Consider the following 11622-nt stretch of genomic DNA (forward strand, 5'->3'; position numbering starts at 1 on the left):
ACTTACATCTTCATGTCAGACATCTGGCCTCAAGAGGGAAGAAAATCTGAATTGGATCAATGGAAGTGGAGACCCAGCCCACGCTTTAACTCTTTAAAGCAACACTGTGTGGATTTTCTTTGTACGTTAAAATGATGTATTATCATATGATTTACCACTAGATCTAAATTGTATTGGAAATAACAGTGACCATATTATGAAGACTAAGCTATCATTAGCATCAAGGGCTGCGTCTGGGTACTGGGGGACTACAGAGGTTTGCATACAGTAAACAACAGGGGGCGCTGTTGTATTATTTGCAGAAGTTTAATTAGTCCCCATATGGCATGTAGGTCCAAGTTATAGTTTCAAGTTCACCATACATGGAGTTGCTACACAACACGCCTGCACACTGTGTGGGCTGCAAGTTAGGGGGAAAAAAAAATACATCCATAAATACACTCGTACCTCTGTGGTTACTCATGTACAAGACTTGGCCTCTGGACTCTACCACAAGCATGTGTTGGACAGAAGAGGAAGCAGTGGTGACAGTGGCGACCACATTGTCATTGACGGCCGCTGGGCAGGAAAGGCTTAACTACGTTACAGAATGTGTACAGATCTTTAAAAGGCCACAGGAAGCACAGAGGATCAGCCATCAGCGCTGGCTATAAACAGGCTGCTTGTTTGCACTCAATAGTTGGCGCGGCTAATTAAGTGTGCTTTAAAGTGAGAGTCATATTGCCGTGAAAGACAGAGAAGTAACAGTAAATCGCCGGCACAGCATACAATAAAGACGCCTTTTATTTTCAAATATTTCAAATGACACATAATTGCATTCAAACCTTTATAGATCCATAAGGTGCCTATCTTAAAAAAAATCTAATGAGAAAATAGTTGAACTCGCAGCAATTTACTCTCAGCATATATGAATCAAACTCCACCCAGCATGTTGCCTCCAGCTCTAATTAAGTTGTAAAAAACCTGCAGTAGATCCTCGCGCTTTAATCCTCCAGAAACACTCTGGCACATTACTTCTGTGTCCAGCAAGGGGCAAAAACAACAACAACAACCCACCACTGCAGTTTCTTCATTTCAGTAACTCTGTCTCCTCCAACACATACGGTACCTCCACGGTGTGCTGATTACGAGCTGCCACTGTGTGAAATACACCAGGCATTACACATTTTTTCAAGCAATGGTCCCGTTGCACCATGGAGCGGACTCAGTCGAGGTGTCCCTGTGTCTCGGCCCTGTGTACTTGACCGGAGGTGGAGGCGGTTTGAACGGAGGTGGAAGATCCATCCTGTGGAGAGAACGTGCACGCACACAAACGCGCGCGCGCGCGCGCGCACACACACACACACACATATTGACAGGTTGCTAGAAAGTGCGCTGCATCCGGAAAACGCCCGGTTATTACAGGTCATGTTCCATCACATTCATAGATTTTTTTTTTTTCCATCGGGGACATTCAGGGTCACCCCTGGCGCACAACCCTGAATAAATACCAGCAGGTGGAAAGGTTTACTGGTTGGATCTTTACCTCTTCTTCATTATTTGCCTCCCGTAGTGAAAGCCGACCACGGCGATCAATATCAGTGGGACGATCAGTAGCAGCAGCAGCAGACGACTCTGCGGGTCTGTGTTGAGGAAACACAAAAAGCAAGAAATGGGGAAAGAAAAGCGTCACTTTCGGGGACTGCGCTCCCGCCACGTTTGCAAAGTATCGACCGGCTTTCTCTGCTGAAACAAAACACACTTGGAAGATATTGATTGAAGCATTTTGAATAAGTTGCAATACCAAGCGTTTTTGGTTTGTTTTTCATTCGAACCCCACCCCCACCCCCAGTTGGTGTCCTCCTGTCTGTGACTCCCATCAATGCGATGCGTCTCTGTCAAACAAGCGCGCTAGCCTGAGGCTGAGGCACACAACAGCGATCCAGATGGCGCCGCTGGTGTTCATCTGTTGTTTTGAAGGGAGGCGGCCTCACCTGTTGAGTATTTTGCAGCGTGCGAACCCCGCCTCCCTTGAGCCCCCCCTGTTTTTTTCCCCTCAAAATCTACACACTGGAAATGCAGCGGCTCAACTCAGCACTCCTACAGGGGGCGTGTCCTTTAGAGGCTCCAGCTCCCCTAGGATGATCTCTGGAAAACCCCCCCATAAATAAATATGTGAATGAATCAGTCAGTCAGTCAGCAAGTAAATGAATAAATAAATGATTTAGTCAGCTGCTCAGCTTATTGTGATCTCCCTCCTAAAACACTGTTGAGCATCGGTAGGAAGGTCAATTTCAGGCAGACGGGGCACAGTTCGGAACATACATTGTGACACACTGGGGCTCATAATCACTTCTTACCTGGAGGTAGTTCCTCGTTGACCGCCGAGTCTCTCGTGAAGCCGACCTGTGTGCTCCATTCCAGACTGGTGGACTTAATGACCTCCGGCTCCGACTGGTTGCTCGCCCCCTGCGTTGAGTTGAACAGGACCGTCGTGTAACCCGCGGAGGGATCGCTGGACGGCACTTTCTCAGTAAAAGGGGTGGAGGTGCTTGAAGTGAGCGTCTGGTTTATCTGCCGATCGCTGGAGTTGCCGGTCGGATGGTGCTCGGTGTACGTGGGAGGGGCTGAGGTGGTGCCGGGCTGCGTGCGGGTTGGCTGCGACGTCACATTCTTCCTGGCTGTGACGTTAACGAGATTGTCCGTTACGTCGGCAGCCGTAGTCGTGTTGCGGGTCACGTCCGTGGTGAAAAAGACATTGGCTGGTGTCGACATGGTGAGGTGGGTGGCCGCCGCAGTGACCTCCGATGCAGACGTAGATCGTGGCGGTACCGGCCCAGGATCTGAAACTGTAATAGAACATTATTGCACTGATTACAAACAAAACACACACATACAGAAAAAGAAAGAAATTTGGTTCGGTATCATTCCTTCTTGCGGCAGCTGGAGCGAATAAACATGTCTAAAATTGTTAAATGTTTTGAAGTAGCACAAACTTGGTGTAAAAGTGGCTTAATAGTCAGTAAAAAGCTCAGCTTCCCACCTCTGGAACCTCTATTCTCTGAGCAATGCATCACAAAACTTTAAAACATCCACTGGGCTCTGATGCGCCTCTGAAACTAAAGTCGACTTGGCTTTTATCACCCTTTAATGAATATTCACAAGGTGGAAATAAAAGAGTCTTAAAGACGTATTTAGGAAGCAGCACCGCAAATCAAGTGACACGACTCCCTGAATCCAGACAGCGAGAGTGAGTGAATGTCACTGCATGGATCGCTAACACATTTTCCCAAGTAGTAAACATGGATTTAAGGATCATTCACTCTCAGCTTCCCTCCTCACGCGTACAGTCGATCTGGAAACTCAGGCTGTGAGGCTGAACTCCCAATATCGTCACGTTTTCCTTCACTGGCTATGTTTAAAATGCAAATGTTTCTTGTTTTTTGATCTCTTTGCAAATTAGATGTGCTACTGCACTGCGTCCAACAGGTTGTGCTCTTACCCCACACCACCAAAACCGTCCAGATGCCTTTTGCAATGATGTTTGTTACATTAGCGTCTTTGTGGTTTGACAGAAGTGATGAGCAGGAAGTGGCTTCTGATGTCTGTGCGGCTTTACCCGCTTCGTTTCTCTGTCTCTTATTCAACATTGTTCTCAAGAAACAGCCAGGATGGGGAACTAGACAAGTGGGAAGGGGGAAGATTACTTCACTGTTTTCAGTGCGACCCACTGGCGGCTCTGTGCTGCGGCTCATTCCACAGCGGGCACAGACAACAAGCAATTTGGGTGGTTCCACACGATAGTGCATCCCGTCCCAGTCCTCCATAGACTTCACGGCAAATAATTGAGCGTTAAACTCCCAAAATTCTGCAGTTCGGAATTCACCACAGACCCTGAACGTTGGTACGCAACATGGCTGGGAGCCTCAAATCCTCCCAATGTTTCCTCACAGCTAATTAAAATGAGGATTGAGTGCGTTACACACAATAATAACAAAAAGAAAGTCAAGTATCAGCTCTCTGGTCCAGTGCAGTTTATTAAGTTGTTGGGTCTCCGGGGCCCTTTGCTAGACAGTTAATCCAGCCCGGAGGAAACTCTGAAATTGAGTGTGACACAAAGAGAGAAGGGGACAAAATAAAGAAAATGATGCAGCTCACCCGCTCGGCTTGTGGTTGCTCGTAGCACTGTGATGAAAAACCATTTGTGCTGACTTGTACCTCCTGTGTGGACGGTCAGATTGTAAAGCCCTGCGTGAGCCTCAGTCACCCTCCAGAGCTCCAGGGAAGCGTTCTCTGACACCAGGGAGTTGTTCTAGAGCCAGTGAAATAGAATGTACGGTGGTAAGTCACTGGCTACCTTATTCAACTGCCTGTTAACTCAAATAGCCTAATCAGCCAATCACATGGCAGCAACTGCGTCCAGATGTGTAGACGTGATGAGGGCGACTTGCTGAAGTTGGAAGATTTGTGAAGAAACGTGATCAGGTGATTTTGAACGTGGTGAATGTGGTTGTTGGTGCCGGACAGGCCGCTTCACAGATACAGAATAGAAGAAAATGCCCAATTGATGTCGGGGGTCTGAGGTCAGACTGGTTGGAGACCTCAGGAAGTCAAATGAGTCCGCAGGACAGCATTTGTATTGAGTGCGAGTCGGTGGAACACGGTGGATGAGTTCTCTCCGTTACCTTGGTCCACATGTAACGTGAGCCCGGCGTCGCCTTGCATCTGATTGTGACGTTTTCTCCAGCTCGCACCTCGACCTGGCTCTCATTGTTACACATCACTTCGACATGGGGACCTAGCGGAGACATGGCGTGAGGGTGATTTGCTCTGACAACACTACAGCACTGTCAACAAAAAACAAATAAACAAAAAACAAATCACTTAAATGAAAAATATGCTTTGCTCCTCTGTGTCACCCGTAGGTGAAGCTTAGCATGTATTGAGTCCGCCGCCGCTGCAAAACAAAGCTTTTTACGGCAGATGTCTTCTTGCAATTACTTCACAACATTTGCTCCAAAGTTAAATAATTGATGAGACGGGCAGAGGAGCAGCACCCTGACGCAATCGGCAGCAACGTGAAATATATGCAACGGACAATTAAGAGTTGGAGCCCTCTGGTGCGGCGCAGTCTTCTCTAAAGTCGCCTTACCTCTGATTTTTAGCTCTGTCTCCCTGATGATGTTGCCCAACGGATAAGTTGAGAGCACGCAGATGTAGATGCCACTGTCCGTACTGGTCACGCCATGGAGAATGAGATGAGAGTCCATGCTGTTGTTCTGGATCTGCAAGTTGATGTTACTCCGAAAGTACTCTGACCCGAACTTTGGGTTGTACACCAGCAGTTTCGTTGCTTCATCTCTGCCTTTCTTCCACTCCGTGTTGACAACATGGATCTGTTCAGTGCTGTTTCCCAAAATGCACGGCAACGCAACATCTTGGCCCTCCGTCACCTCCATCTTCTCATGATGGAACATCTCTACACCCTGCTGCCCTGTAGAGCACATCAGATAAATATCGGCTGTGAGGGAAAAGCAAGGAGGACGGGGATGTTCTTACAATTCTCAAAGTGCATGCGAGCGCCAACAGTCTCAAAAAACCCGCAGCCTTCGTTGGCTGTTGTGTGAGCAATACACCTGGTCGGGGATTACCTTGTGTAACGTGCAGGAGGAGGTGGAGGAGGAGGAGGAGGAGAGCCGTTGCTGGTGCACTTCGAGCCATGCCTAAGCTCCCCAAACTCATTAGGATCAATCAGGCTGAATCCATGGAGGGCTCGGAGGGGAGGCAGCGACGGCGCCGACTGTCAGCCCGGCGGTGTCGGAGAGTGTGTGTGACAGTGAAGACGATGGCCTATCTTCACAGGAAGCCACACACACACACACACAGAGTGAGAGCGAGTCAGCAGCGCCTCGCTGATACCGTGCGGTGAACACCTCCTGTTTGAAAGCAGATTTACAGTCTCTGCAAATCTTTTGCAGTGCTCTCTGTTTGTTTTCGTCGGGTCGAAGGGGAAGCGGCTCATCTGGTCGTAGATTAAATCGCTCACGTAAAGTGTCCGCGAGGGAAGACACCAGGGGAGCAAACAAACACAAACAAGACTTAAAGGGAAATTAGTGCTTGTTTGAATATGCTGCACCTAATTAAATCCAGCGAGGGGTCTTATTGTTGTTGTTGTTGAATATTTATACAGACAGCTGAGATGTGAATGTTTGAGCACGTAAACGTTGTTTTGAGTGCTGAAATTGCAACTTGAGTAGTCACAAAAAGTGGTGATTCAGTAACCTTGCACCTCAACTGAGAACTGCATTTAAGACACTTAGACATCTGTCCTCAACCTCAACAATAAGTGAATGTAAACAATATGTATAAGCAATAATATACATATATACATTTTTGAATCACCAGTATATGTGTCTATGTGTAAGGTTAAGAAGTGACTAAACCAGGAAGCAGCTGCTGCAAGTTGACCTGAAAAGCCACAGAATATCAGGAAAGAAGAAACCACAGTTTGTTGGTTTCAAACAGCTGCTGCTGCTGCTGCTGCTAAAGAGATTAAGACAGACGTTACTTTAGCAACAGTGTGATCAGAAACTGCGTGATGCCATCTAGATAACATGGCAAGTTGTCACTTTGCTCCTGACCAACCTTGGGCATGATTTTAACTTGTGCCGTGCAATGTGGATAGCCACAGGTGGTGGGTGGCGTGTGACTTGTGTATATCTAGCCTGACAGCCACAGCAGTGCCTTCTGTGAGTGCTTTGTGGACGTGTTCCATCTTCTGGAAAATATAAAAGAGGTTTATGAAAGCAAATCAGAATCAGAATCAGAAAAACAACTTCACTCCCTAAAACAGGCCTCTCTGTTCTCACGTCAACCACCGGATGTGGCGCCTAAAGGAGCGGCAGATGTTAGCGCGCTAGCTCATCCCAAACACATGAGAAATGTTAAAGTTGAAGGCTCTGCTTTCCCGTGAGAGACATCAGTGTAAGGAAAATTTAGAATCACATATCACAGTATTGCAGTTTTGAATACATTTCCTACACTTTCTCAGCAAAAAAAACAACTCTCCTCTGTTTGCCACCTTAAATTTACCTCCACATGTTTTGTTTTGTTTTACAGCCAATACACACTGTAAAATCTAACAAGTTGGCCTTACTTAAAAAGATTTTGGAAACCGATTGCCTTACAAAAGGCAAATAAATTTGATTAATAGTCTTAAGTTACATGTACTTTATATTCACTTGTTCTGTGTACTTGGAACCTTGTTCTATGTACTCAGTTCTATTAAGTTATTTTAACGTGTGTTGAGGAAGTTGTTTAACTTAGGAATGGCAAGTAGAATCAACTCAACTACACAAAGTTAATCTGACTTACATTAACAATACTGTTAACTTAATGAAATCTAGGAAACCGATTGCCTTAAATAAATAAAGTAAGCGCAACAAAGAATAGTTAGTACACAAGGACCAATTCTTTATTCTGTACAAACTCAATTACATTTCCAAAAAGCCATGGAACAAAGTTACAGTCTCACCTCAAACAGGTGTTTTCACAGCTTGAAATAAACAAATGAGGAGAAGAGAAAGGTACCCGTTTCACAACTTGGGATAAATGTATGGCATTGATATAAAGAATGCCAACATAACTGAAACTGTGTTACCACATCACTGAGAATAGAATGTGTGTGTGTGTGTGTGTGTGTGTGTGTGTGTGTGTGTGTGTGTGTGTGTGTGTGTGTGTGTGTGTGTGTGTGTGACTGAGTGAAATTGAGGGTGGTGTATATGTGTGTTCATACGTGCAACTGTCAAAAATGTCAAAATTATTTAAATTGTAAACAAATGATTCTCATAATGTCAATTGTAAACTTAATGATCTAAATTTGAAAGAAAGAGAGAAAGAGATAGAATAGCTTCACACATGGAAAAAGTGCCAGCGCCAGGAAAAGTGACAGCATCCAAAACTGTAGGTGCATCCAGCTTTGAGCTTCTACTGCAAAAGTGCATTTTTTCAAGCTCTGAAATTTGGGCTTTAGGTTACCTACACCCAGACTGAGCGGCACCCTCTGAATGAATTCAAAGGTGTTTTTTAGTGTTTTTGGATAGTCATGATGCAGGGCATAGATTAGCCCAAATACAGGGCAACAGGCTTGATCGTGGCTTCCAATGTCATCCATGACAATTGTACCTTCAAGAATGACAGCAACGCTGGATGGTTGAAGATTTAGCTGGATTTATTTTGAAAATTAACAGGATTTTCTCGTTTTTCTTTGAGCGACTTTTTATGCAATTGACGCGGATTGCGCACAAAATAGCGGGAACGATAAATGCAAGGCTCTAGCCGCGAGGGAAGGCGCGCGGCGCTTCGCCTCTGGTGTGACCTACTGCATTGGTTAGCATGCGCGCCGATTGGAAGCGCCCTCCGCTACGCGGCGCTTCCGCGTTCAGTGTGACCCAGGCCTAAGATAAAGTGAGAAACAACATCATATGGCCGCTCACGACGACACCGGAACCCGCCTCTATCAAAACCTTTGAGAGTCAATGTTTGAAACAGCGTGTGTGGTCGCAGCGCGCCCGTTGGACACTCGTGCACTGGCTAAATGCTACGATACTACACTATAATAATGCTACGTGAGCGAGTGCTGTCTCAGGTACCAGACGGCGACGAGCTAAAGTGACACTGCTATTCAATATTAGCTTGGCCAACTTAGCGTCGACGATTTTGGTGTGGTGTGTAAATAGTTTGATTTTGACATGATTAACTGGTCTGCCCCACAACAAGTGCGAATAATAACATCACATGAAATGTATATTAAAGATGAATAACTCACCTGGTGACAAGATATTCTGTGTCCTCCGACTTCAAAATCAGTCTGCACTGCAGCAGTGGTTTCCCGCTCAGGTGTACTGCGCATGTGCAATCCTAAAATTAAGATTTCAATCCCCGTGATAAAATGTTTTGAGTCCAGTTTACTCAAAGGAATTTAGTTGTATAGTTTTTTCATGCTGAATGGGTTTCTTACTCATATTGATTGAGTTAAATAAACAAATTATTAAGATTTAAGTAAAGTGCACAAATTTAATTTACGTACGAATAGAATTACATTTTAGATTTAGAAAGAATACACCTTAAAAAAAAACACACTCAACGCATACAACGAATAAATGCGTTACTCTGATGGAACCTCTGCAGATACTCTCCCCCATAGCACCACGCTGGTCAAGAGAGGCCCAACGCTGTTCTTTCCAAACAGAGGGAGGGAATGGGAATGATAAACTGCATAAGTTGCCCGTAATGAAAACAGCATGGCTGGGAAAACATGCTAAATTGATTCACCGGCTTTAGACTGCAGCTTTTAGATTGCAGCCTTGTTTCGCAGTCTGCGCTCGTTAGCAGCTGATGTCCCAGGGCGGAACTTAGCCAATATGCTTGTCACACTTGCGGCTGGAGTAAACAGATAAAAGGGAAAATTTGCTAAAATAACGGCTCTTTCTGCCCAAAAGTGATTCTATTATCCAATTAAGTAACTTGTTTATACTTGTCTTTTGCAACGAGTGATATTATTCCTGCCTGACGTCATGTCACATCGCTCGGGCTGCGGCTGAATAATTAATTCTTGCAAGAATTAAATTATTTGCCCGCGGGCTCCAAGCGAGATGGCTCCATCTAACTACACCTAATTAGTTCAGATCATAAGAACAAACTGGCAAATCTGCGGGAATCCTCTAACCGGAGGCTACGTCTTTGTTCGTACGTAATAGGCTGTGGAAATGCTGACGATCTGCCGGAAACCTGTTGATATCACGCACGCCAAGTGATGTATGGCCTGCGTTTTTTGTTTTTATCCCAAAGGAGAAAAACAACTTTTATTAGCGCCATAAAGCACTCTTACACAAACAGCTTTCAAGCTCCGCAATATGCCCTTCACATAATAACATAAGAACTCCTCCTTTCATTTATTATGAATGATCCCCGAGGGCCCTCTAGTGCATTAAGATGATTGATAATTTTACAGTCATAGTCATGTGCATGCCCTTTACAACTCCAAATAGGACTTTGCAGAATGACTGCTACCCAAAGGGAGATTTCCATCAGTATTCTGTCAGGGCTTTATCAAAAAAGCATGAGCGAGCGACCTGCCAAATCGTTCCGTTTGATAAGAGGAGCTCCGCCGTCTCCGGGGGAGATCATGGATGTGTCAAGGATTTTCTGTCAGACTGTTTCTTCTCTGCGACCACTTCCCTCAGTTGCCCGAGGAGGACCCCTTGGTTGTTTTGACTGCTGTTACCACCGGGTGGCTCAGATGGACACGTTTTAAAAGGGACTGTGCTCATTCACAGTTGGGTAATAATGCAGAGAACCAATCAGCCGCCTTGGTGACGGCCCTATTTAATTGGTGAAATGAGACGGAAAGAAAAGTGCAGTGACCTGCCGGTGGGACTCTTTCCACACATTAGCGGGTCCCGCTGCCTCTAGTGGCCTTCGGGGGCCCTAAAAACACCTCGGTGACCCACAGAAAATCGAAGCCTCCGACGCGATCGCCGATTCTTCGTGTGTCCGACCGCTGCTAATGCGGTGCCACACACACGCGTTGCGCTGCCCATTTATTCAGTGCCTGCCTCCGCAAACGAGTTTGGATTTTTGTTTTGTCATGAATATCTGGACCTGTTTCAATTGTTGGGCTGCAAACCAGTCAGACTGAACAAAGACGAGCCGCCGCTCTTGTTTTGTAATGCAACCAGTCAAGACCACAGTGATGATGTGTTTTTAAATGACAACACGCTGGAGCAACACACATTCTGGATCTGTAGGTGTGATGATGATGGATTGGATACTAATTCCATGGCAGCTGGACTGCTCAGATTTCAAATGTAAATTTTTGCACATCCATCTCAGGGAAACTTCAACAGACGGCGTTTCCAATCGTTCATTGCGCTGTCTGTTCCTATTAGCTGCGACACAACCAGGATATGACTGCTGCTGACTGGGCTTTAAAGTTCCGGAAGACAATATATACAGTATATATGAATTTAGGAGATGACTTTGAGCACAGCTGATGCCTTTGCAAGAGCAAAGTGAAGAAATTGAGAAGAAGCAGAATAAGGAGAAGAAGATTTCTTTATTCCATTTTTTTCACTGGAATACACGTGGAGCAAATCTGATTGGTTTGCTTGAATGTGATTGACAGAAACTCTGCATCCCGTCCACCTCCATGTTTGTCTGGTGTGCTGGGTGATGAGCAGGAAGTCCTGCATCCAGGTTTTAAAGTCTGAGGGCCCGATCCCATCTTTTCCATCCAATTCACAAAACACTCTTCTTTTTTTAGGGTTGTATGAGGTTACAGTTGCGACGGACACGCGTGGTGTAAACCCTGCACGCATGAGGTTCGTCGCTGAGCGATCCCAGTCTTTTCTGCCCGGATCCCTCCAAGAACTCCCTGTCTAAATAAAGGCCAAACACTGGCGGGACTCTACAGCCAACCCAGCTCCGAGTCCGGAGCCCAACTAACGGCCCCTCGAGCCTGCGGCCATGACGCCGGGCAGCCTAATTAAGCAACGAGCCAGTTTAAAAATATCCCATCCTGCACGTTGACGGCGACTCATCCACGTCCCAGAATTGACTTCACGTTTTTTACAACGTGCCGCT

General features: G+C 45.8%; 1 protein-coding gene across 2 annotated transcripts; it reads right to left on the reverse strand.

The window, feature by feature from the left end:
• Positions 1-765: 765 nt before the first annotated feature.
• LOC142891792 (uncharacterized) lies at positions 766-5978 on the reverse strand. Of its 2 annotated transcripts, none has more exons than XM_076031622.1 (7): positions 5616-5978; positions 5132-5473; positions 4665-4777; positions 4138-4291; positions 2340-2828; positions 1526-1622; positions 766-1285 (listed from the first exon to the last, which is right to left on the reverse strand). In XM_076031622.1, the coding sequence occupies exons 1-7, from the start codon at positions 5719-5721 to the stop codon at positions 1171-1173; spliced, it is 1416 nt and encodes a 471-aa protein (XP_075887737.1). In that variant the 5' UTR covers positions 5722-5978; the 3' UTR covers positions 766-1170. The 2 variants fall into 2 exon arrangements, with proteins under 2 accessions (XP_075887737.1, XP_075887738.1); XM_076031623.1 differs by having other exon boundaries at positions 5631-5977.
• Positions 5979-11622: the final 5644 nt, after the last annotated feature.

Source organism: Nelusetta ayraudi, unplaced genomic scaffold (assembly GCF_046127955.1).
Source record: "Nelusetta ayraudi isolate G7.1 ecotype Tasmania unplaced genomic scaffold, CSIRO-AGI_Nayr_v1 ptg000033l, whole genome shotgun sequence".
Taxonomy (NCBI): Eukaryota; Metazoa; Chordata; class Actinopteri; order Tetraodontiformes; family Monacanthidae; genus Nelusetta; species Nelusetta ayraudi.